Below are 25,221 nucleotides of genomic sequence, written 5' to 3'. Positions count from 1 at the left end.
TTTCAAATTAGCTCTTCCAGTTTATCATGGCCTAGATGGGTCGCTTGGTGTGTTTGGCTCACCAGAGTGGGTTCCAGCTCCTCCAGTACCAATAATTTGCCACTTGGCAATTCCCACCATCCCCTTTCAGTCTTGATGGCCCCTTCCACGTTGGCTAGTTGGTTTTGGGCTTCATTGTATTTTGGAGAGTCTAGCATTAGCTCAGGGAGCTCAGCCAATATGAGAGCTTTAATAGGGGCTTCACTTGTCACCCCCAAGCCCTCGGCTGCGTGTTTAGCGATCTTATCTGCCAGTCTTTTGCCTGAGCTCAGGGGGTATCCTCTTTTTGACGTCCTCAGCAGTGTATGACTGCAACCCTTTCTGGTTCCCAGGCAGCATCTAATAGGGTCTTAATTTCTTCCTTATTTTTAATATCTTTTTCACTAGCTGTCAAAGGTCTCTCTCCTTATACAGAGCCCTGTAGTGTGGCCAAAGCATACCTGGAGTCTGTGTGTTTGTCTTATTACCTTTTGACAGCTTGGAGGGTCTGGATTAGGGCGTATAGTTCGGCCGGTTGAGCGGACCAGTGTGATGGCAGAGAGTTAATCTCAGTGATGGTTTCTTCCGTGACCACTGCGCATCCCGACAGTGATTGTCCTCGTTTCACCAGGCTGGTGCCATTGGTGTACAGAACCAAATCTGGGTCCAGGATTGGCCGGTCTCTCAAGTTAGGTCTGCTGGTATATTTCCCTGCTATCATGTGAAGGCCCACCTTCTCCCACAAGAAAGAGAGTGGCCAGATTCAGGGTCTGACGAGGCTCGGTAGTAACATGGGGGTTCTCACATAACAGTCCCTGGTATTGAGTAATCCGGGATGTTGACAGCCATTTATGGGGTTCCCCTCGCAGGGGAGTGTTGACCTCATGCGGGACTTTTACTAACAAATCTTGGCCCAAAGTCAGCTTCGTTGCCTCCTGGGCCAGTAAGGCCACTGCAGCAACTGCCTGTAAGCATCCCAGCCACCCAGTGGCAACACTGTCCAGCTGATTAGAGATAAGTCACTGGTCTGTCCCATGTCCCCATAATCTGGGACAACACTCCCGTAGCCACTTTGTCCTTTTCAGTCACGTAAAGAGTGAATGGCTTAGCAAGGTCTGGCAGGCCCAATGTGGGTGCTTATGTAATTGTTCTGGGTTTGAGTTCTATTACCAGTGGGATTTGTTTTGCAAGCCTGGGGTTGGGGTAGGGGGTTGTCTTCTGGTCAGACCTCAGGGAATTGTTGAGTTAACTCTCTCTCTCTCTTTTTTTTTTTTTTTTGATGTCTTATTTATTTGTTACTCTTACAACATCTCATTTTTGACTGGACTCAGACTTAGAAGTAAAAGCTCTCAGAGAGGACAGCCTCCGTCTCTTGGCAATCTGTTCCTGCCATTTTTCTTTGGCCTCCTTCATCTCTTGGCCAAAAGTTTAGCATATTCTGCAGCCTCTTCTTTGTTTTTCTTAGTACGCTGTTTCTTCAGAGCAATACGCCGGCGTTTGTGTTGCAGAACTCGTGGAGTCAAGAGATGCTGACTCTTGGATGCTCTAGTCCTAGATTTCTTACCTTCTTTGTTTAGGGGCTTTCGCACAACATCCTGGCGGACATCATCTTCCTTTGAGAGACTGAAAAGTTTGCGGATTCTGCTAGCTCTTTTGGGACCCAGGCGACGAGGCACTGTAGTATCAGTGAGTCCAGGAATATCCTTCTCCCCTTTTTTCATGATGACCAAGTTGAGAACACTCAGATTGGCATCCATAGTGCAACCCCGTACAGATTTGTGCTTTCTCTCTCCAGTCTTCCTTGGTCTGTAACAGGAATGCCCCTTACTCAGTAACTCGGCCACGGGTCAAGACACTCTGCTTCATGGGGAAACACTGCTTATCGTTCCCGCCACTGATTCAGACCACATAACCCTGCTATTCTTCACCCAGAGCGTCAGCAGCAACTTTTGTGGCCATACGCTTCTCGTAGAAGGTATGAAGTTTTTGTTCATTGACCACTTCAATGAGCTTCTGGCAGCCAGTGGCCAGGAAAGAGATGTTCAGCTTCATTCTGAAGTGGCCAACAGCCTCCGAGGCGCCACGAAAAAGAGCGAGTTAACTCTCTCCTGACTGTTTAGCCCATCTGGTTTCCCGGCTGGAAGACTGTGCAACCTCCATTCATCTTGAGAGGTTACTGAGAGGAAGAGTAAATAGGTGGTTGAGCCCACTCGAACAGTGGGTCTTTCGTGGGGGGAAAGATCACTTGTGCCCCCAATTTAGACAGCAAGTCTCTTCCTAACAAAGGTACTGGGCATTCAGGGATGTATAAAAATTCATGAGTCACTTGGTGTCCCCCCATCTGCCATTTTCAGGGTAGCCTAGAGACACAAAGGCTGCATTTATCACCATCTGAGACCCAGCAGCCTCTGGCTGGGTCTATTGGCATATAAAGTCTATAGGCCTCGCACAGTCTTTCGCAGAACTCAGAGGGTGATTCGCTTTCCCTTTGAATCGCTTTGGAGGGTTTTGTGATACTCACAGCTTTTTGGGCCCCCCTCTTGAGACCTTGTAAAATAGTCACCCGATATAACCTTGTCCAAGTAGGAGGGTCTTGAGTTAACCCTAGCCATGAGTCCAGTTTATGGATATTGATCCACGTGTCCTGGCTCTCCTGTGACTACTGTGTAGACTGCTTCCACTATTTTTAAGTTCATGGTGTTCCCTGGTGGCCATCCTACTCCCATAGGGGGCCATTCAACCTCACAGAGTATGTGGAGGCAGTTAGGCTTCATCTTCACCCCGTAGTCTCCTCCAAATCCCTTCTTTAAATTTTAAATCATACACTTCAATACAGTTGCCTTAGATTCACTTCTCCCCATCTTGCTTACCTTCTCAGACCTTCTTCTACTTTTCCTTTTCTTTCTGTCTACAAAGTTCTTGGTACCCTATGTACTTCTGATATTTCCACTCAATGACACTTAAATTGCCATTCTGCCTCCTTCCTAATTGCGGTGAGAAGAGCCTTACCTGCCAGATCCCAGAGGGAGAAGGGGGATTGGTGTGTCTTCACCTGCTGGTCAGCACAGCTGAAGCAGAACACCATGTGATCCAAGACTGTTTCTCCCTTAACTTTTAAAGTTAAAGTCCATTCTGCCTTGGTGTGTTTGATCAGGTGCGGAGGAAAATTCAGATGGGTTAAATATCCCACATCCGAGGCCGTCTCCGGGAAAGCCAATTTGTACTCACTTATGTATCCCCTCCTTCTAGCCTGACATTTCCAAGGGGGTTGAGAATTTCACAGCAGATGGGACACCTCCTCGGAGTGGGCAGAATATGAGCACACAAAGACCAGGTTTCTTCTCCTAACAATCCCCTGGAGATTGCTTGGTAATAATTTCCCCCAAGAAGGTGTGGACACCACCTCCTAAATGACCTTCACAAATTTCCTGCCTAAGTCCTAACACGCTTGTCAAGCTGTGTACCAAGCAGTCGCTGTTGCCTGTCTATTCCAGGCTCCTGTGGGTCCATGCCCCTTCTAGTCCCTCCCAGGTGGGTGATCAGGCCCCCTCTTTCACCCAGCCGGGTGGGCTCCTCCTCACCTCAGCGCTCAGTTCCCCTGCTGCCGTTCACTATCTGCTAAAGTGAAAGGTCCGGGCATTGAGAAGCAGAATCCTTCCAGAAGGGTGAGGCGCCTTCCCGCCTCTAGAAGATTCGAGCCGCAAGGCCTCGGAGTAGTCCCAAATGGGACTTGTCTCCTCAAAGTGAGGAGTTTACCGGCCCATGCACCAAATGTAGCCACGCGTTCCGGGACACAAACTCACTCAGAAAGACAATGCAGATAGTGGAGTGCAGTTTATTACACCGGCGGGCCCAAGGCAGAGACTTCTCTTAGCCAAGGACCCTGACCAGTTTTTCTGAAAACCTTATATACCTTAAGTGTACGTGCCCAAACCCACCTCCCCAAATTCCCTGAAACTAGTCTGGACAAAGGAAAAGAAAGATGCAATCAAAGTTAACCCATGATTCATATGCCTTAAGCCTAGGTAGTTAACAGTGGACAATTATCAATAGGCCTGTGGTCATACCCCAATAAGCATAATAGAATGTATGATTCTATTCGGTTACACAGATAATTAGGGTATTCTTTTAGGCAACAGAAAGTCTAGGTATGAGCACTGGGGCTCTTCCATCCAGGGGGCCTGGTTTTCAAGTTGGTCTGTCGTTTCCATAGATACTGGGCATAGAGCTCAGAGTCCACAGTCCAGCCCAAGATGGAGTCCTGCTTTTGAGATGGAGCCTGTTCTGTCTGTTTCCTCCTTCAAAAGCACTTCAGATTTGTGGGGGCTGAGCAGGAGGATAGAGAACAGAAAAAGAGAGAGAGAGAGAGAGAGAGAGAGAGAGAGAGAGAGAGAGAGAGAGAGAGAGAGAAAAGCAAGTCATGAGAAACCTTGGTCTAGCTGTCCCAGTCCAGGGCCAGATCTTGCTCAGGGAAGATGGAAAAACAGATAGTTTAGGGTTGCTACAGACTGAATGTTTTTGTTCTGGAAGCCCTAATCCCCAGTTGATGGCATTTCGTGGTGGAGCCTTTGGAAGATCATTAGGTCAATCCCATGAAGGAGATCAGTGCCCTTAAAAGGAGACTAAGGCACTCCCCACCCGCTGCCATGTAAAGACATAATCTAGGTGTTCAAACACCTAGACTTTGGACTTTCCAGCCTCCAGAATGGAGAAATAAATATCTGTGGTGTAAGTCATCGAGTGTAAGGTATTTTGTTAGAGCAACCTGCACCGACTAAGATAGGTGCATTCGCAGAAGGGTAGGGTTTCTTTGTACTTCCTTGGATTAGCTGTGGGATATATAAAGCCTCTTGGAGGATCACTAGGTTAACATAATGCCAATTAGGGGCCTTCCTGGTAGCTCAGCTGGTAAAGAATCCACCTGCAATGCAGGAGACCCCAGTTTGATCCCTGGGTTGGGAAGATCCCCTGGAGAAGGGACAAGCTACCCACTCCAGTATTCTTGGGCTTCCCTTGTGGCTCAGGCAGTAAAGAATCTGCCTGCAATGTGGGAGACCTGGGTTCAATCCCTGGGTTGGGAAGATCCCCTGGAGGAGGGCATGGCAACCCACTCCAGTATTCTTGCCTGGAGAATCCCCATGGACAGAGGAGCCTAGCAGGCTGCAGTCCATGGGGGTCACAAAGAGTCAGACACGACTGAGCGACTAAACACAGCACAGCACAGTGCCAACAGAAGCCAGAAGTGGTTGAGGAAGGATTCTAAGCAGAGGTGACTTGATGGCCCCTCAGGTCTGCCTTGGGCAAGCAGGATGCCCTGGGATCCAAAAAAGTTTCTGGAGTGCCTCAAGGTGGGGAAGTGGGTAGAGCAGGGTCAGAGCTGGTGGTCACTTCATGTGGGGTGAGACTCTGCGGCACAGGCTGTTGAGCCGATAACCCTAAACTAGGAGCCACGCTGGTGAGAAACGCTAGAAGTGAGGAGCAGAGGTGTAAACAGCGCACTGCTGTGGCCATGAGCCCAGCCCCACACTGCTGTCTGTGAAGCACTACTGCAGGAAGCCATCTTGGCCAGGAACAGCAGGAGCCTGTGAGGGAGTTTGCACCTTGAGTTTGACTGAATATTAACCCCAAATGACCATGTATAGTGAGTGTACCCTGAAAGAGGTTGTTTCCAACCAGAAAAGCCTGAGCTAGATCAACTTTTGCCCAACCCTTAGCCCTTGAGGAAACAGGCCCTGAGTAAGATGTGAAATGGCAACCCACTCCAGTGTTCACGTCTGGGGAATCCCACGAACTGAGGAGTCTGGTGGGCTACAGTCCATTAGGTCACAATAAAGTCGGACACAACTGAGAGACTAAACAACAAGATGTGATCAGTTACAGGAAATTTGTTGTTGCTGTTTGGTCACCAAGTCATGTCCAACTCTTTGCGACCCCTTGGACTGCAGCACGCCAGGCTTCCCTGTCCTTCACTATCTCCCAGAGTTTGCTCAGAGCCATGTTCATTGAGTTGGTGATGCCATCCAGCTCTCTCATCCTCGGTCGTCCCCTTCTCCTCCTGCCCTCAGTCTTTGCCAGTGTCAGGGTATTTTCCAATGAGTCAGCTCTTCACATCAGGTGGCCAAAATATTGGAGCTTCAGCTTCATCATCAGTCCTTCCAATAAATATTCAGGGTTGATTTCCTTTGGGATTGACTGGTTTGATCTCTTTGCAGTCCAAGGGACTCTAAAGAGTTTTCTTTAGCACTGCAATTTGAAAGCATCTATTCTTCATCACTCAGCCTTCTTTACAGTCCAACTTGAAAGGGTCATATTTTTATATTTAAGCAATGGCATTGAGACTTAAACACATTTCCACACTTTATTTGTGACAACACTCATTTGGATTAATAAATTTCTAAAAATCCCATTACTTTATTTCCAAGCCTTTTAAACAACACAGATGAGTCAATCAAATCACCGATCTAACTAATTAAAGGCAAAAATATCTTGTGATAAATGAATATTTTGGAATTCATATTGGTACTCACCTAGCAGCAGGGAAAGCACCAGGCATATTTCATAATAAACCAATAGCCTTACTTCACATAAAGTTCATCTGAAAAAGTCATTCACCTAGTTATTGGAAAGGATGTCTTTGGAGGCCATATGTAATTTCCCACTTTCCCAGGCTTTTCTTGCCCCCTGCAGACTCCTTGATCTTTCTGGCCTGACATCTGACTTCCCCCCGACTGATAATGTGCATCAGACACAGTCAATGTAAAAGCTGCACAAAAGAATCAAAACCACGAGTTCAGAGTCACAGCACTCTTGGACCAAAAATAATCACCAGTTCCATCATCTACTTTATACTTCTTATTTGCTTGTAAATAACTCTCAAACTTAAAAATCACTTCTACGCCCAAAGGATCGAGGTTTGTAAGACAATTTTAAAAATCAATGCAAAATTATTCCTTTTGGAAATAAATTGAATATTGGGCTTCTCTAAAGATTTGAATGACTTTGCTATTTACAATGTGTAACAAGCAATTTATCACTTAATTACATGCTGCCTTGCATTATTGTCAAATTTCTTCACTTAACATAATCCTATCTTCCTGGAAAGATTGAAAATTCTTTCAACTGGTCTTACACTTTTCTGTTTTGCTGTGTGACAATCAGAAGAGTGGTAGGCACAAAATAGTGCTAAATGTATATTTATTGGATGATTAAAACTAATATATTGATTTTACACTATGTTAATATAGTTATACCTGGTCAAGAACTTCTATTAAAAAAATAAGCAAAAAAAAAAAGAATGAAAGTAATTTAGAACCTCTTTTGAACACTGTGAAAAATAAATAGCCAGGCAATCCACTGTAAAGATAGTGTAATAATTTGAATTGCCAAAATTTAAAAATATTGTCCAAACAGCAATCTGCACTGATACAGTGACAGAACTCTTACTGTAAGGTAAGACAATCAATACTTAGACCTATTAAGAAGGTTCTGCTTTTTCCATTAATTGTAAAGAAATTTAATTTTTTAAGCTTGTTATGTAAACTAAACAAAGATGCAAAGAAAATTCACCATAGAAAGAAAATAGCCTTTGTGGGCCCACCCTTTTCTCAGATTGGGAGCGATCACCAAATTACAACAATTAGGCTTGCACTGTGCTACATTATGACTAGGAATCAGTGTCTGCACTTCACAGTACATTTTTGGATAAGCAGTTTCTTTCTGCAAACATCTAACCCATGTCTGTTTTTATATACTCGATATACTAATATTGTTTTCTCTGCAGGATCCATTTAATTAAAATAGAATCAAACATTTCTGCTGAACACTTGCCTAAGAGGTAAGAGGTTCTTTTAAAGCACTGTTCCAAAAATGCTATGGGACAGCAAGTTTTGTTGGTCTGATGAGCAACAATGAGGGAAACGAATAGGGGAAAGTGACAAGAGGTGAGGTCAGAGAGACAATGGGACCAAAGTGAATAGGGCCTTGAAGGGCACTAGAAGAACTCTGACTTTGACTCCTGAGTGTGTTGAAAGCCACTGGCAAGTTTTGTGCAGAGGAGTTACCTTCTGGCTGCTGTGAAGGGAGTTAAAATAGAGTGAAAGGCTGGGATCAAGAAGGAAGAATGGCAGGGACCGCTGATTGCCACTTAATGTTCATCTGTCCTTTCATGCTTTAGTAATAGGACCTGATATTTTGGGGGCAGCTGTGTGCCCAGCTGAAATCTTTATTTTCTAGCCCCTTCTTACAACTGGACATAGTCCTGGGATTATGTTCTGGCCAAAAAACTAAGAGGATGATTCATTGCACTTTTTGAACACTGCTTTAAAAGAACCCACTCCATTTGGAGGGAGAGTTTTTTTTTCTTTTTCTCTTTTCTGCTTCCTCCTGTTGCCAGCCTGGAATATAAACATAACGGCTGGTACTCCAATGGCCATCTTGAATCATAAATTTGCCTTTAAAATGAAGCCGCATGCTGAGGATGGTGAAAGCTCTGATGGGTCCCTGATGAGGGCATGGAGATGCCTCACCAACTCTACACTGCCTGTTTCTGGATTTGTTTCACATGAGAGGGAAATACACTTCTATTTTTGTTTAAGCTATTCAGTTCAGTTCAGGTGCTCAGCCGTGTCTGACTCCTTGTGACCCCATGGACTGCTGCATGTCAGGCTTCCCTGTCCATCACCAACTCCTGAAGCTTGCTCAAATTCATGTTCAATGAGTCGGTGATGCCATCCAACCATCTCATCCTCTGTCATCCCCTTCTCCTCCTGCCTTCAATCTTTCCCAGCATCAGGGTCTTTTCCAATGAGTGAGCTCTTCAAATCAAGTGGCCAAAGCTTCAGCATCAGTCCTTCCAGTGAATATTCAGGACTGATTTCCTTGAGGATTGACTGGTTTGATCTCCATGCAGCCCAAGGGACTCTCAAGAGTCTTCTCCAACACCACAGTTCGAAAGCATCAATTCTTTGGCATTCAGCTTTCTTTATAGTCCAACTCTCACATCCATACATGACTACTGGAAAAACCATAGCTTTGACTATATGGACCTTTGTTGATAAAGTAATGTCTCTGCTATTATGCCATTGCTACTTGGGGTTTTTAGTTATATAAAGCTCAACTTAAATATAAGGCTTCCCAGGTGGCTCAGTGGTAAAGAACCCACCTGCCAATAAAGGAGACATGGGTTCAATCTCTGGGTCAAGAAGATCCCCCAAAGAAGCAAATGGCAACCCACTCCAGTATTCTTGCCTGAGAAATACATAGACAGAGGCGCCTGGTGGGTTACAGTCCATGAGGTCGCAAAAGAGTCGGACATGACTTAGCGACTAAACAACAACAACTAACTTAAACATAACTGATATAGGAGTCCACTGCATTAAATCAGGTGAGAGAAGATGATGACTTGGACCAGAGTGGTGGCAAGGAAGTCGGATGCTGGATATTTTTTTGAAAGTAGGGCCTATAGGAATTGCAGATCGGTTAGATTCAGGGGTGAGAGGAGAAAGACTAAGAAAGACCTTTGGGTTTTGCCCCTGGGTGATTTGATAGTGCTATCATTTACAGACAAAATTAAAAGATGCTTGCTCCCTGGAAGAATAGCTATGACCAACCTAGACAGTGGTTATAAAGCAGAGACACCACTTTGCTGACAAAGGTCCATATAGTCAAAGCTATAGTTTTTTCCAGTAATCATGTATGAATGTGAGAATGGGATCATAAGGAAGGCTGAGCACCAAAGAATTGATGCTTTCAAACTGTGTGCTAGAGAAGACTCTTGAGAATCCTTTGGACAGCAAGGGGATCAAACCAGTCAATCCTAAGGGAAATCAATCTTGAATATTTATGGCAAAGACTGGTATTGAAGCTGAAGCTCCAATACTTTGGCCACCTGATGTGAAAAGCCGACTCGCTGGAAAAAATCCTGATTCTGGGAAGGACTGATGGCAAGAGAAGGGGGTGACAGAGGATGAGATGGTTGGATGGCATCACAGACTCAACGGATATGAGTTTGAGCAAACTCTGGGAGATAGTGAAGGACAGGGAAGCCTGGAGTGCTGCAGTCCAAGGGGTCGCAAAGAGTCGGACATGACTGAGCGACTGAACGACAACAAATAATTTGCAGAGATGCAGAAGCCTGGGGAGACAGCATGCTTGGGTGTGGGGTTGGGATTGGGTGGATTCAAGAATCTAGGGCAGTGACAGGCTGGCCTTGCTAGAAGCAGAGAGGCAGTGACAGGTAAAACTTTCTGCACAGTAAAACAGAAGGAAGGGTATGAACTTAGATTGGTGGGACAAGGATCAAACCCAGGTCTCCCCCACTGAAGGCAGATTCTTTACCATCTGAGATATCAGGGAAGCCCCATCATTAACTGAACAGTTATTAACTGGGAACCTATTCTGGGCTGTTCAGTGTGCTGATTGAAGTAATTCACATTAATGGGCAATGACTGATTTGCTTAATTCGCTCAGGGGCATTCACATTTCTAGAATGTGCATATTAATCCCAATAAATCCCTGATTCATGGAATAAATGTGAAACAAACCATTAATACTCTTTTATGATATTCTGTGACAGAACACAGAGACTTCCTCTTTCTTCCTATCCATGAGAAACTGGGCCGGGAAGACACAAAACTGGGAAGTAGACTATGTGTGTGAAACCACTTCCCTCATCCACCATTGTCTCCTGTTTATGATCCATGTGTCTTCTTCACCATTCAAAGAGGGAACCAAGATACTCACGTCTGGAGGATGGTTATACCATATTATTCTTAAATTGCAAACTCTTGATCTCAGGATCCTATTCCCTGATTTTCCATAGAAATTTCCTCAGATATCCAACTTATAAAAGTTTTCAAGAAAACAGCCTTAGAATCATAGAGGTCCCTGCCCTGCGCCCCCCATTCTTTCTTTAATCGGTGGTCAGTCACCGAAATGTACAGAGAATATGGGACCAGAGAGGAGAAGCATAAGAAACCGGAAGTTTTCTTTTCCATTTTCCAAGGTGGTCTGGGCTAAATGTGTTATATCCTATCCCCCAGTCACTGGGCAAATTATTAGGAAAAACACCCTGGCATGGAGATAGTAAATTGCAGTGGCTATTTCCCTGGGCTTGAGTGTCAGACAGATTTGAGTGCCACTCCCAGTCTGACTCCTGGTAGCTCCGTGACCTAGGGCCAGTCACTGAAGCTTCAGGTGGCACGGCTTCTACATCTAGCAGTCAATCTTTTTTACCTAATGTGTGGCTGATGAAAGCAGTTCTTTCCAAGCATCACACCCCTGCGCTCCCCGCCCCCCATCCCCAGCGGATATGTATTTGTTGCAGCTTTTCAGCGGGGAAGATGCTTTTTCATGTCCTGAAACCTCCCTTGGAAAACATGGGAAACTGTGAGTCGCTCAGTCGTGTCCGATTCCTTGTGACTGCCATGGACTGTGGCCCGCCAGGCTCCTCTGTCCTTGGGATTCTCCAGGCAAGAACACTGGAGCGGGTTGCCATGACCTGCTCCAGGGGATCCTCCTGACCCAGGGATCGAACTTGGGCTTCCTGCATTGCAGGCAGATTTTTTTCTTACCGTCTGAGCCACCAGAGAAGCCCATGGGAAGACCTGGGAGGCAGCGATCAAATAGGTCAGGGCTCTTTGCCTGAACATCTGCCAGAGGAACCGCTTGAGTCCGCTCTGGAACACTCCCCACCCGCCTTGCCTCTCGGGTCCCTCGGTCGTAGAGGAGCAGCTGCAGCGTGAAGGCGAGACTGCTTCTTCTGTTTCCCTTCCTGGAGCTGGGGCGACGAGCCTGGCCCTGTGGGCAGGTTTAATGATCATATCCACCACTTGTTCTTTAACCATCTCAGCAGAGTCTTGAACCCATCTCCAAGTACCTTTCATCGGCCTTTAGTAAGCAGCTTGGGATACAGAGGGAGAGTCAAGTTTCTTAAATAAGAAAAAAGACGAGGACCAACCTCCCCCCCCCCCCCCCCCAAACGTACCGTACTAAGAGAAGTCGTGCCTCTTCCTGCCAGAGGGAAGTCAGCGGGGGCCCCCATGAGGTCGCTGGTGGCGCAAGAACCGAGGCCAGATTGGAGAGAAAGGAGGAAGGGGGGGCGGGAAACACACACACCCAGAAACTTTCTTCGTCGTTGCGAATAATCGCCGCCCCCCCTCCAGGGAGAGGCAGTAACGTGACACCCGAGAGAAACCCGGAGACCCGAGCGGAGGGAGGGAGGGAGGGAAAGAGGGAGGAGAGAGCGCGGCGGAGAGCCGGAGGGAGAAAGGGGAGGAGAAGGAGGAAAACCCCTGTCAAGGAGGTGGAGCGAGGGGATGGTGTCCGCCTCCGGTTCCTCCCCGCAGTTTTTGTGGAGGAGCCTGAGCCGGGACAAAACACGCCGAGACCGACAGCCACAAAGCCGGGGGCGGGGGGGGTCCACGCTGGCGCTGGAGGCGAGCCCCGGCGGCCGCGAGCGAGCCCGAGGCGCTGCGGGGCGCGGGACGCGGGGGCGCTAGCGGGCCGGGAGCGGGCAGCGCCGCCGAGCCGGGGACGGGCACCTCGGCCGCTCGGGCCGCGGCGGCGGGGACCATGCCGAGGAAAGTCTCCTGAGCCCGGCAACTTCGGCCCCCTCCCCGCCCCCCACCCGGGCTGCCCTCGGCGCGGCCCTGCCCATGTGCAGCCGGCCGGCCGGGCTCTCCTCCTCGGATGGGCAGGCGGATGGGTGACCTCTTCCTGGCACGGGCAGGCTGTGCGCGGCGGCGGAGCCGGCGATGAAGAAGAAGCAGCAGCAGCCGCAGCATCCCGGCGGCGGCGCGGATCCCTGGCCCCATGGGGCCCCTCTGGGGGGCGCCCCTCCGGGCCTGGGCAGCTGGAAGCGCCGGGTCTCCCTGCTGCCCTTCGTGCGCTTCTCCCTCCGGGACTACGGTTTCTGCATGGCCACCCTGTTGGTCTTCTGCCTGGGCTCTCTCTTCTATCAGCTCGGCGGGGGACCCCCGCGCTTCCTGCTCGACCTGCGGCAGTATTTGGGTAAGGAAGGAAGGCGGGAGCGAGGGCGGCGCGAAGTTGTGCCGGGGCGGGGTGGAGGGGGGAGCCCGGCGCGCCGGGCACTTTGGCGCTGCCCCCGCCGCCGCCTCGTCGAGGCTCCCCAGGTGGGACGCCCGCGAGCATCCGTGCGGCGGCCCTGAGCGCCTGCTGCCTCCAGCGCGTCCGTCTGTCTGTCTGTCTGCGCAGAGGCGGGGGGCGGGGGTCGCGCAGCGGGGTTAACTAGTCCGGCAGGTACCCCGGGGCGGGGCGCCGCATACCTCCCCCACCTCCCCCGCCCCCGGCCTCGGCCACCCCGTCTGGGGTGGAATGCTGGCGTGTGAGTTAGTGAGTGTGTACGAGTGTGTGTGTGTGTGTGTGTGTGTGTGTGTGTGTGATCAGGCCTGGCAGAGCGGGGAGAGGCGAGGGGCAGCGACGGCCCGTGCATGGCATTGTTAGTGGCCACAGTCCCGTCCCTTCCAGCGCTCCGCGTCGGGGGGGGTGGGGGGTGGGATTAGCTTCTCCCCGGGGACCGTTCTGCGAATTCTGTCCCGCAAGATTTCCTCCTGTCCCCTGGCCTGGGTGGCCCAGGGGCAGTTTGCGGGCTCCCACGCTGTCCGTGAGCTGGTTTGTGCTTGGGGCATCCCCTTCCCACCTAGCTGTCCGTAGCAGGGATCGACCTGCTTCGATTGAACGATCCATAGCGCTGCGTGTCTCAAGTCTGAACTTTTGGGGGAGGTTGTGCCTGGTTTAAAAGGAGCTAGGCTGCCTATGTTTTTGAAGAGGTGAGGGGAAGGAGCTTGCGAAAAGAGCGGCTCCGGAGAGAGGATGTGACCTGCGGATCGGTGGTCAGTGCGCGGGGAGAGGGGATGTCAGGGCCCAGCGAGCGTACCCCAGGTCCCCGGTGCGCGCCTGGCTAAGGGAGGATGCTCCTCTCTCACAAGTCGTGGCTAGAGCATGACGGTGGTGGGTGGGGATGGAAGAGGAGAGGCCGAGCCGGGCCCAGGTCGTCGCAAACGTCCAAGGGGATAAACTAAAGCCCCCAGGGAACTTCCGGCATCTGCTTGACCCGAGCCAGCTCGCGAAGAGAAGCCCCCGGAGCGCTGGAACCCTGAGCCAAACGACTCCGGCGGCTGGAGGCTGCCAGCCTCACCCACAAAAATCCCTTCGTCGCCGAAGCCACAGGTCTAGATAGCAGATCGTTTTCGAAGGAAGAAAACCACTTCAGCAAAGTGACAGATGTGTTAGAGCGTTTTGAAATGTACATGCAGATAAAACAAGCTTTTGTTTTCCCGCGTAGAGAAGCTCAGGTTTTAAAAGTTACACTTCTCTTTGGGTAGAAACTTTGGGGAACTACGGTTTTTTTAAGATGCTTTAGAGAAAATTAGAGGAAAACATTGCCCAAGTGAATTTCCAAAGAATAATCCTCAGCATCTGGTTTTCTAGGGGATTTGGGGTAATATGTACTTTTGCTAAAGAGTCAACTCTTTTCTTTGGGAGTTCTGTGTTTGGAAGTCTAACAGCCCCACTGGCTCTCAGATGCCTGCTACTACGACACAGGTTGCTATTATTACCAACAGCCGCTGCTATAATAACTGGCGTAGGGAGGGAAGTGATTGAGAAGCTTAGGGGTCTTTCTGCATGAACTCTGATAAGGAATTCTTCGTTGAGGTTCTTTTCAAGCAAAATACAGAGGCCAGTGATGTAGGAAAAGCACAGTGGAGAGTGAAGGAAGACACCTGTGATGTCCTTTGGAGCACCTGGCTTTGGGCAGGGCATTTTCCATAGGTAAAATTCTGGCCTGGACCAGACTGCCTGTAACACAACCGCCCAGCTCTTAAAATGTCCTCTGATAACCTTCTTGGGGCAGGGAAATCTGGGAGGAGGAAGGATCAAAGGCATGTAGTGAGGCTAAAATCAACCGCCGTATCTAGCCTGTTAACTGCTTGAAAATTCAGTCAGATACCTGCGGTATCCAGAATTTTATGCACTTTCATTATATACTCCAGGAAATGAAGCCTGATAAATTTGGGGGCTCTGTTGGTGAAAGGGTGAATTCACAAGCATTCACTCAGGGAACAAGAAAGAACTGAAAGATGGAATATTGCTCCCACTAACTCATCGCTGAATTTCTGACTGATGTAATGGGTTGAAAATGACGTCCTTGTGAGCTGAAAATAAGATAACCCTTGGCCAAATTTGTTCCCTGTTGTTTTGTTATGTAAACATAATGATTTTCAGGAAAAGTGGGCTTGCGGTCTTTAAGAGGGTCTAAAATATACCCTTAATAATATAAGGCCAAGGTATCTGCAGAATTATGCTCCCCTTGTTTCCTCCATTCTACTATTTTAGTGTCTGTGAAAACAAAATTGTGGTTAGTAAACACATCCTCTCAATTCTCCTAGGTAGCCAATTTTGGAGGCAAGTATTTTTCTTAAATATAAGTTCATATAAAGTCAAAATTTTCCAGATAAAAATATTATTTTTAGCAATATTTTTCTTGACAGGGTATTATTTTTAATAAACTTCTATAATATATTACATCTGACACATAATAGCTACTAAATAAACATCTGTGGAAGTGACACTTGTACCTATTGTATCAAATAGGTAGTGTGATATGTAACATACTGAACACTGAATATTCTCACAGGGAAGAAATAGGACCATTTATGATAAAAGTTAACATTTACTGTGTATGTTCCAGTCAATGCACATGCAGGAAGAAATTGTATTAGCACAGAGATGTCTTAGATTAGGTACAGGTGTTATCCCTATTTTTGATATGGGAGAAGGGAGGGCAAAGAAGTTCACTGACTTGTTGAAGGACACAGAGTAAGTCAGGCACGACTTGAACCCACGTCTGGTTGAATCAAGTGCCCACTGCATTAATACTGCAAGCAGTTTAAGAGAAAAAGGAAATAGAACCAAGATGTGAGTGGGGTACTAAAGAACCGACTGGTCAAAAAATGATCATTTTTATTTCTATAATTTCCTTTTCCTTTTCTTGATACTTTGAGTATCTTGAGGGGCCAGCAGAGAAGGGAAAGCATGCAAGCAGCAGGCCTGCTCTTAACTCCATCTTCCTGTTCTTCATCTCCAAGATGCCACCTCCATGAACTAGGCGACTGAACTCTCCCAGAGTCCCACAGTTGGAGGTGAGGTGAATTGGAATCTTAAATTTTTAGTTTCTCTCTTTCTTTAGCATTCATTCTCTGTTTAAGCTATGTGTGCATGCTCAGGTGCTCAGCTGTGTCCAGCTCTTTGAGGCGCCATGGACTGTTACCCACCAGGCTCCTCTGTCCATGGAATTTTCCACGCAGGAATACTGCAGCGGGCTGCCATTTCCCACTTCAGTGGATCTTCCCGACCTCTCTTGCATCTCCTGCATTGGCAGGCGGATTCTTTACCACTGTGCCACCTGAGAAGCCCCTGTCTAGGAGAGTAGTTCTCGGTGTGTGGTCCCTGGACCTACAGCATTGGCATCACCTAGTCACTTGTTACAAGTACAGATTCTCAGGTCTCATCTCAGACCTACTGAATGAAGCAGTTTGGGCGTGGGACCCCAGAGTCTGTTTTAGTAAGGCTTCCAGGTAATTCCGATGCCAGTCTCAGTTCGTGAACATTGTTCTAGGGTCAAACATTGCTTTTGGGAAGTTCCCTATGTATTTGAGAGAAGGAGAAGTGATGAGAGTGAGAGAAGTGATTTATAAAATATTTTAAGAGCGATGGACATGGTTTCATTTTTAAGCTTCAACTTTTAAAAATGCCTCTACTTTGCTGCGTGTGCCCCATTGTTTCAAGAGGAAGAGCAGCCAACAGTTGCAGCCCCAGCTGGCTTTTGACTGTCTGAGGTTAGGAGATGCATGGAATGAGGCGAAGGGGGGCAAGCAGAAAGCATAGTGTGGAGGAAAAAAGGGGAGTCGGTAAAGATGCTTCTTCTCAAAGGAACTGGGGTCAAACAGCTTCCTTTTTCCTAGGTAGTTTGGGGAAGGGCAAAGTCTGTTCTTTTTAAAGATGCTTTTTGCTGCAGCAGATTTATAAATAAAAAGGAAAATGTGTGAGGGGGAGGAAATTTATGCAGAGAGAACTCTTGTCTTGCTTCTTTACCTCCTTGAAATGGGTGGAGGAAGGAGAGCATAAACACACAGTGGAGGCAGTAGGCATGAATAGATCAAATTGCTATACTTAAACTTGGAGACCATGGTCTGTGCAGTTCATTGAAATTATTTCATTTATTTTGAAGTGGCATTCAGACTTTGACTTGCTATAGAAAACTATCCAAAATCAAATGAAATCTCCCATAGAAATTAGATTATGATGCAGCCTCTGCCAGTAGACTCATTACTTATGAGCTGTGGAAATATCAAAAACTTGGAATAACACTTGTTACATAGATGTAAACTGAATAAGCCAGATGGCTTACTACTGATCCCGTACAACCGGCAAATTCTGATGATTTATTGTCAAGACTTGGATATGTGATTTAGCCTTTATGGGAACTAAATCTGTTGGATTGATCTCAAGTTGATAGGCTTTCCTTTCCTTTTTTAACTTATACTATTTTAAATGGAGATATACTACTCTAGTTTTCAGAATTGCCAGTCTTGATATGTAGATTACATATGAGCATGGCAATTTTGAGTCAAAAATGAAAGAAAAAGATGTAACTTTATTGACTTGAAAGTATCTAAGTTTAAATGAATTTAAAGGAAAATGTGAAAATTGAGGTCCAGACTTGTTGCAAAATAGTTTCTCTAAACCTTAAAAGTCAAATTAAGTTTCCTTTTGCACATCATATATAGTTTAAATATAATACCCCAGCCCCCAGACAGTAATCTAGGAAGTGAATGCATAAAATATGATGTTATCAATAGAAACTGTTGACATAAAAAGAAAATAACATTCTTGTTCATAGCTGCAAGTTTATCTTATAGGGTTGGTTGGGGACACAGTAGCACTGTTTTAGAGTAAGATAGAAAATGGAATTCAGCTATGGCAGACTGTTCTGTAAACACACAGCATGAATAGTGAAAAGCATTCTGTCTTGTAAACTATTTTTAATGTAGACTCATCTCAGTGTGAGTTGTTTTAACTACAGATAAATATGTATTATCTGGATACTGTCTTTCTTCAAATTCCCTGTCATTGATCCAAGTTTAAAACACTAGTTGGTTTTGTATTTGAGAAACTAGAATGAAAGTGCTCAAGATTTTTGAGTCCCCAAAGAAATAGTATCTTTTGCTTCCCTAGAGGGAAACAGCAGGAGCAGAAACTGTAGCTTTCCCTGCAGCTGCACTGAACAGGTCAGTGATGGACAGTGAAAAGGCATCTTATCTGACAAACTGTAGCTACTAGAATGATTAGAAATTGTCACTTGCTCTTTTTTTATTTTTTAGAAAGAAGTTAAGTCTTGACCGCAAATAAGTTTTGTCCTACCTATATTTATTTTTATTACAGAAACAACTTTAAGCAAACAGTGATATACATAAACTCTTTATCAGAAATGGGGAGAGAACACTGGGATTTCACCAAATTCTTTTTGCAGAAGTCAAAACAATGTAACAACTATTGTGCAAGAAATTTCCAAATGAAGCACACTTCAGCATATGCTATTGATTTTTAATTCACTCACTTAGAATGTAATAGCTTTCAGTTGTTTTTAGAATATTCCTAGATAAGTGAAACCATTGCTAGAGTCACTTCTAGAACATTTGCATTGCCAAAAAGAAAATCCTCGTTCGCTTTAATTATCACCTCACTATTCCTCCATTTCCCCAAGCCCTTAGGAACTAATCTATTTTCAGTCTTTATAGATTTGCCTCTTGTGGACATTTCATAGAAATGGAATCATTTAATATGTGGCCTTTTGTGCGTGGCTTCTTTTACTTAGAACATTGCTGTCAAGGTTCATTCATATTGTAGCCTGTATCAGTACTTATTCATTTTTATGACTGAATAATATTCCATTGTATGGATATACCACATTTTGTTTATCCACTCATCTATTTCTCAACATTTCAGTTGTTTCTTTTGGCTATTGTGCTAAGGCTGCTGTGAACTTTTGTATATAAGTTTTTGTATGAACATCTATTTTCTGTTCTTTTAAGTATATCAGTTCAGTTCAGTTCAGTTGCTCAGTTGTGTCCGACTCTTTGTGACCCATGGACTGCAGCACACCATGCTTCCCTGTCCATCATCAACTCCCAGAGTTTACTCAAACTCATGACCATTGAGTTGATGATGCCACCCAACCATCTCATCCTCTATCATCCCCTTCTCCTCCCACCTTCAATCTTCCCCAGCATCAGGGTCTTTTCCAGTTCTTTGCATCAGATGGTCAAAGTATTAGAGTTTCAGCTTTAGCATCAGTCCTTCCAATGAATATTCAGGACTGATTTCTTTTATGATTGATTGGTTTGACCTCTTTGCAGTCCAAGGGACTCTCAAGAGTCTTCTCCAACACCACACTTCAAAAACATCAGTTCTTCGGCACTCAGCTTTCTTTGTAGTTCAACTCCCACATCCATATATGGCTACTAGAAAAACCACAGCTTTGACTAGATGGACCTTTGTTGGCAAAATCATGTCTCTGCTTTTTAATATGCTGTCTAGGTTGGTCATAGCTTTTCTTCCAAGGAGCAAGCGTCTTTTAATTTCATGGCTGCAGTCACCATCTACAGTGATTTTGGAGCCCCCCAAAATAAAATCACTCATTGTTTCTGTTGTTTCCCCATCTATTTGCCATGAAGTGATGGAATTGGATGCCATGATCTTAGTTTTCTGAATGTTGAGTTTTAAGCCAGCTTTTTCACTCTCCTCTTTCACTTTCATCAAGAGGCTCTTTAGTTCTTCACTTTCTGCCATAAGTATACACGTTGGAGTGAATTGCTAGGTCATATGATAATTCTATGTTTAATTTATTGAGGAACTGCCAAGTTGTTTTCCACAGTGGCTGCACCATTGTATATCCCCACCCACAGTTTATGAGTTCCAGTTTCTCTACAGCCTTACCAACACTTGCTATTTTCCATTATTTTGATTGTAGACATCGTAATGGGTATGAAGTGGTATCTCATTGTGGCTTTTTTTTTTTTTTTGGTATCTTCCTAATGATTAGTGATGTTGGACATCTTTTCTTGTACTTTTTGGCCATATGTATATCTTCCTTGGAAAAATGCCTATTCACACTCTTTGCCCATTTTTTACCTGAGTTGGCTTTTTTGTTTTGAGTTTTAAGTACAGTGTCTGGGTATAGAGTAAAACCTAAATAAATTTCTAGTGATTGAACACAAAGGCCGCTTTAAAAGAATCTTGGGGGTCTTATTTTACAGTTATGGATGACTTTGAATAGTAAAAACTTTACTTTTAGTTCTACTGTATGAAAATTCATAAATAGGTAACAAAACTATTTTACAGGAGTCACAAAGATTATTGTGACTTATATTTGGAGTATGAGTATTGTCAATCTTGAAGAGCAGATTATAGTACAGTGGTGTGAGAATTCTTTCTTTGTGCTTTTTCAGTAGAATGGAACCAATGAGTTCAGCAGGGGAAAACATTTGTATACATTATGTTCCTTATGCTATGTACTGTGAGACCACCAAGGAAATCTAGAGCATTCTTACAAAATTAGGATTCATATGCAATTCCTTTTTATTCACATTGTGATATAATATACAGGACGAATATATAGCCCTTTAAGTAAGATAGTAAAATAAATTAGAAATTTAACTTTTGTAAAATAAATTAGGATTCTAGGAAGAAATATTTCTTTCAAAGTGTTAGACATTTTTAGTAGGTTTTAAAATTATATATTATCAAAATAAGAAGCTTTAAAATAAGTACAGGCAATTCCATGCTGCCTGATAAGAGATTCAATTTGAATAGTTTGTAACACTCTTACACTAAAAATTATCAGGGAGCCAGATAGCAGTTAAGTGCCCAGGGTATGCTGCACTTCTCAGCCTATCTCAGATTTTATAGCAATTGTCTGTAATTTCCCAAGGACAGCCACTGACCCATCTTTCTTGTCTTACCACCCACCTGCCTTGGTTTCTGCTATTGCCCCTTTGCTGATAGCTAAGGAAGCTCAAATTCCAAGGATGATCTCTGAACTCATTAGTACTTATTTCATAATTACTTTTGAAGTTTTGACACTCTACTGTGTATTGTCATTTTTAATTTGTAGGCAAGCTCCTTGGAAGGAGGAAGCTTGCTCAATACTTTCCATCTCTACTGTGACACCTCTCCTGGGTGTTCCACATGAACCCATAGGAAGTATCTGTTGATTCAAAATATTTGCTAAGCAGACTGTTCTTTACTAGGGCTTCAATTCTGCTTTGTTTTGTCCCTATTTTCAGTAGAGAATGTGGGGAGGGGTTCCAGGAAAGACTCTAGCCAACGGTTGGTTCTCCAACCCATCTCTTTCTGGCTATTTGAAGCATATGCTCCAAAGATGTTAAAACCACTTCGACATACAGTTCTATAAACGTTTCCTTCTGTAATGTTGTCTACCTGTTACCTGTTGGGATTTAGGATTGCATTCATAGAGCTTTCCTTGTAATTAAGAATGCCTGAGGTCAATCTAGAGATTTGAGTGCATACTAGAATGCAAACTTCTTGTTTCTTGTCATTTTCCTGAACCCTAAGCCAGTTGTTTTGGGAATTTGCAGAATAGCAGTTTGTCTCTTGCTCTAGGTCAATGTCTTCTTAAGTAGCAATTTGTATTAAATTAGCTGGTACATATCAAGCATGACTGTAAGGAGATGAGACCATAAGATGATGTGGTTTTTGAAATAGTGACTGAATGGATTTTAACCTAGAATGGCAAAATAATAGATTATAAAATTAAGGCTCAGTGCATAAACCCATTGACCTTGTCTACTGAAAGACATGGAAATAGCCTTAAGTTATGGCCTTGATTAAGTAATTCTGATTTCATTCATTATTAGATGATTTAAATAACCACTTGCATTAAACCATAATGCATTTCTGGAAACATTGATTTTTTTTTTTTTCTAGTTCAGTGAGTGTGACTTTCACAGCCTTATGAAAATAAAATGAAAGTATTCTGAAACATATAAACTTTTTGTTCAGTCATTCAGCAGATATTCACTGAAAGCTTTCTGTGGGTCAGAAGCATCAGATACTAGAAAAAGTACAAGCTTTAGAGCAGGGATCTGGGTATGAACGACTGTGTTTTCACTTCTTAGCTGGAACAAAGGCAATGCTCTTATCTTCTCAAAACCTGAGGTGTTTTAATCCATGTTGTTTGTTGTTTAGTCACTAAGTTCTATCCAACTATTTTGTGGCCCCATGGACTATATAGCCTGCTGGCTACTGTGTCCATGGGATCTTCCAGGCAAGAATATTGGAGTGGGTTGCCATTTCTTTCTCCAGAGGATCTTCCCGACCCAGGGATCGAACCTGCATCTCTTGCATTGGAAGGCAGATTCTTTACCACTGCACCACCAGGGAAGCCCCACATGATGGGATTACTCTGGTGACTCAGAAGGTAAAGGATCCGCCTGCAATGAGGGAGACCTGGGTCGGGAAGATCCCCTGGAGGAGGACATGGCAACCCACTCCAGTATTCTTGTCTGGAGAATCCACATGGGCAGAGGAGCCTGGCGGGCTACAGTCCATGGGATTGCAAAGAGTTGGATGTGACTGAATGACTAAGCACAACATTTTATAAAGTACTTGTCTAACTCAAGGCCTTGCATTTGATTTCAACAAATGCCAATTTTCTCGCCTTATTCTTTGCTTCTCTCAGATCCCCTTTTCTTTTGGCACACACACACATACCAGTGGAATATGCAGATTCATTCATGGCTTGCTTCTATTTGAATGAACCATTCTACGCTAGACGTGTGAAATTACTGAAGCAGTATATTTGTGGCTTATCTTGTCACCCTCACCTTCAAACTGATGAGGACTCAGCAGCTGACATTCTCCAGTCATTTGTCCTGTTAACTATACACACACAAATCTTTCTCCTTCTTAACCTCTCTTCTGCTTCCTGGAAATCATCTGAAAAAGGCATTCTTTGCCCAGCCTGCTTTTCTCTGTTTTGAATTTGTCCACATTCCTCCCCACCCCAGACACACACACCTTGCATTCACAAAATTAACATAATTGTAAGAGAAGGAGCATGGCCCAGCTCCCTCTCTGGGATCGCCAGCTGGTCTAGGACTGGACTGTGATCCACATTAGTCTACCCTTTCAAACGATCGCAGAGCCAGGCATACACTGGGGCTGCTTCTAGAGCCTTTCCCCCTCGTGTTGGGACTATGGCGCCCAGTAGTCTGGCCACGGATTTGTCTCTGGGTCTCACTTCCCCTCCATTTGAGGTCAGGGCAGGAACAGTGAACCAAAGTAGCGGGTCATATCTTTGTCAAAAGGCTGGTGAACTTGCTTCTGTTTTCCATTCTCTGCTTCTTCATGTTGCCTTGACCTGTCCAGCCTCTTTTGGGTGCTGGGGCAAGCCAGAGCCAACAGGGCCATTAGTCTCCAGGGCGGCTGGTCACCCCATCCCTTGAGAAGCTGAAAGCAAGTGGGATTTTACATTACTTAATGGTAAGTTGAATTTTGTCAAGGGAAACCATGACCTTGCAACTCTGGCACAGAGCTTCCTTTGACATGTAGACTGTTTGACACAAATGCCTTCTCACTGGGTCAGTGGAACAGTCAGGCGGAGTCCTGTAGGCCGCTGGAAGGGACAGGGGACCTGGGTCTGGAGGGGGTCTCCAAAAAGTTCAGTGGTCAGTACTGTTGAGTCACGTGAACCTCCTGAGCTTACATTTCTTTGCCTCCAAAATGAAGATGTTTAATTAGGTTTGTGGTCCTCAGTTGTTTTTCTTTCCTAGGACCCTCGTTAGCAGCAGGGTTTCCATGTGGTCTGGATGGTCAGTCTGGGAATATGTACCAGTGGCCAGGAAAGGGAGCACACGGATAGTGCTGGAGCTTTCCAGATGATGGTGCTTCTTTTTTCTTTAGAATGACTGAATGAGGTACTCTCTAAGGTCCCACCTGGAGCTTCCCAGTGGCTCAGTGGTCAATGATTGGCCATGCAGGTCAATGATTGCCATGCAGGAACTGCAGGTAGATGCAGGTTTGATCCCTGGGTCAGGAAGATTCCCCTGGAGAAGGAAATGGCAACTCACTTCAGTATTCTTGCCTGGGAAATGCCATGGACAGAGGAGCCTGGTGGGCTACAGTCTATGAGGTCACAAACAGTTGGACATGACTGAGTGGCTAATATTTTCGATTTGTGGAGAGGAGCTACTATCAGAAGGGATGCTCTTCTCAACGGTTTTCTTTTGAAATGACTGTGCTACACCCTCCCCTGCCCGTAGTTACAGGCAGGTGAGTGGAGCTGGCGGGAGGGGAGGGGAGGTGCACCTCTCTGGAGCTCTGTCTCAGGTCCCAAATACAAGTCTTGCTGAGTTCTTGGCGCCACATTTGTGTTGGACGGTCTGCCCGCTGAGACACCCTTCACACTAAGAAGCACAGCCAGCAAGCCACTCCCAGTTCACAGCAAATAGCATGTGCCCTACTTCCCTCCACCCCTGAGACTTTGCTGAGTCTGTAAGAAGCGGAGGACAGAAGGAACTAATGCAGTGCTTAGAATGCCTCATCTTCCCTGAAAGTATTTTTGCAATATTCCTGAAAGGAAGGGGACTCACTCATCTGGTTGGAGTTTTCACAGAAACGTGATTGCAGATTTTTTTTTTTGCAACTTCATTCTGCTCTAGTGTCAAAATGCAGCCAGCGATGTGCCAAAAAATGTGTGCTAAATCACACGCAGATTTAGACACTTCAAGAGGAAGTTATTTTTACCACACTGGGGAAGAAAACAGAAAGTGACAATTAGCAGGGAAGCCAAGGCGGGGCTGAGTCGGGAGGGGAAGGCACGCCTGCCTCTCCTGTCTTGCCAGGCTGGCCTGGGGATTGTGGTGCGGTCGCCTCTTAGCAGGTAGAGCAAGGACTTCCGGTGTGGAAGACCTGCGCAGAGGAGGATGTTGACATAACCTCCACGCGTGATGCTCGTTTGAACTGTGTGGAATTCTCGTTGGTCCCTGCTGAAAACGTAGCCCCCTCCATAGAAGCTGCTCTCTAACTAACAGCTGTGTAGGACCCGGAGGTGAAAATGGAGGAGAGCATTCTGGAAAGCTCCATAAATACGAAAACCAAATG

The 25,221-nt window shown here is 45.5% G+C and overlaps 1 protein-coding gene and 1 pseudogene across 2 annotated transcripts in view; one reads left to right on the top strand and one right to left on the bottom strand.

The window, feature by feature from the left end:
- Positions 1 to 1,289: 1,289 nt before the first annotated feature.
- Positions 1,290 to 12,277, bottom strand: LOC139033028 (small ribosomal subunit protein eS6-like; annotated as a pseudogene).
- A 483-nt stretch (positions 12,278 to 12,760) lies between these two features.
- The window catches only part of UST (uronyl 2-sulfotransferase), a 304,142-nt gene continuing 291,681 nt past the window's right edge, over positions 12,761 to 25,221 (top strand). For both annotated transcript variants that reach the window (XM_070461568.1, XM_070461569.1), the window contains exon 1: positions 12,761 to 13,026. In XM_070461568.1, coding sequence (XP_070317669.1) covers positions 12,771 to 13,026 — 256 coding nt within the window. In that variant the 5' untranslated portion in view covers positions 12,761 to 12,770. The remainder of the gene's footprint in view (positions 13,027 to 25,221) is intronic.

Source organism: Odocoileus virginianus, chromosome 34, assembly GCF_023699985.2.
Source record: "Odocoileus virginianus isolate 20LAN1187 ecotype Illinois chromosome 34, Ovbor_1.2, whole genome shotgun sequence".
NCBI lineage: Eukaryota > Metazoa > Chordata > Mammalia > Artiodactyla > Cervidae > Odocoileus > Odocoileus virginianus.
This window is presented reverse-complemented; position numbering and strand designations above follow the sequence as displayed.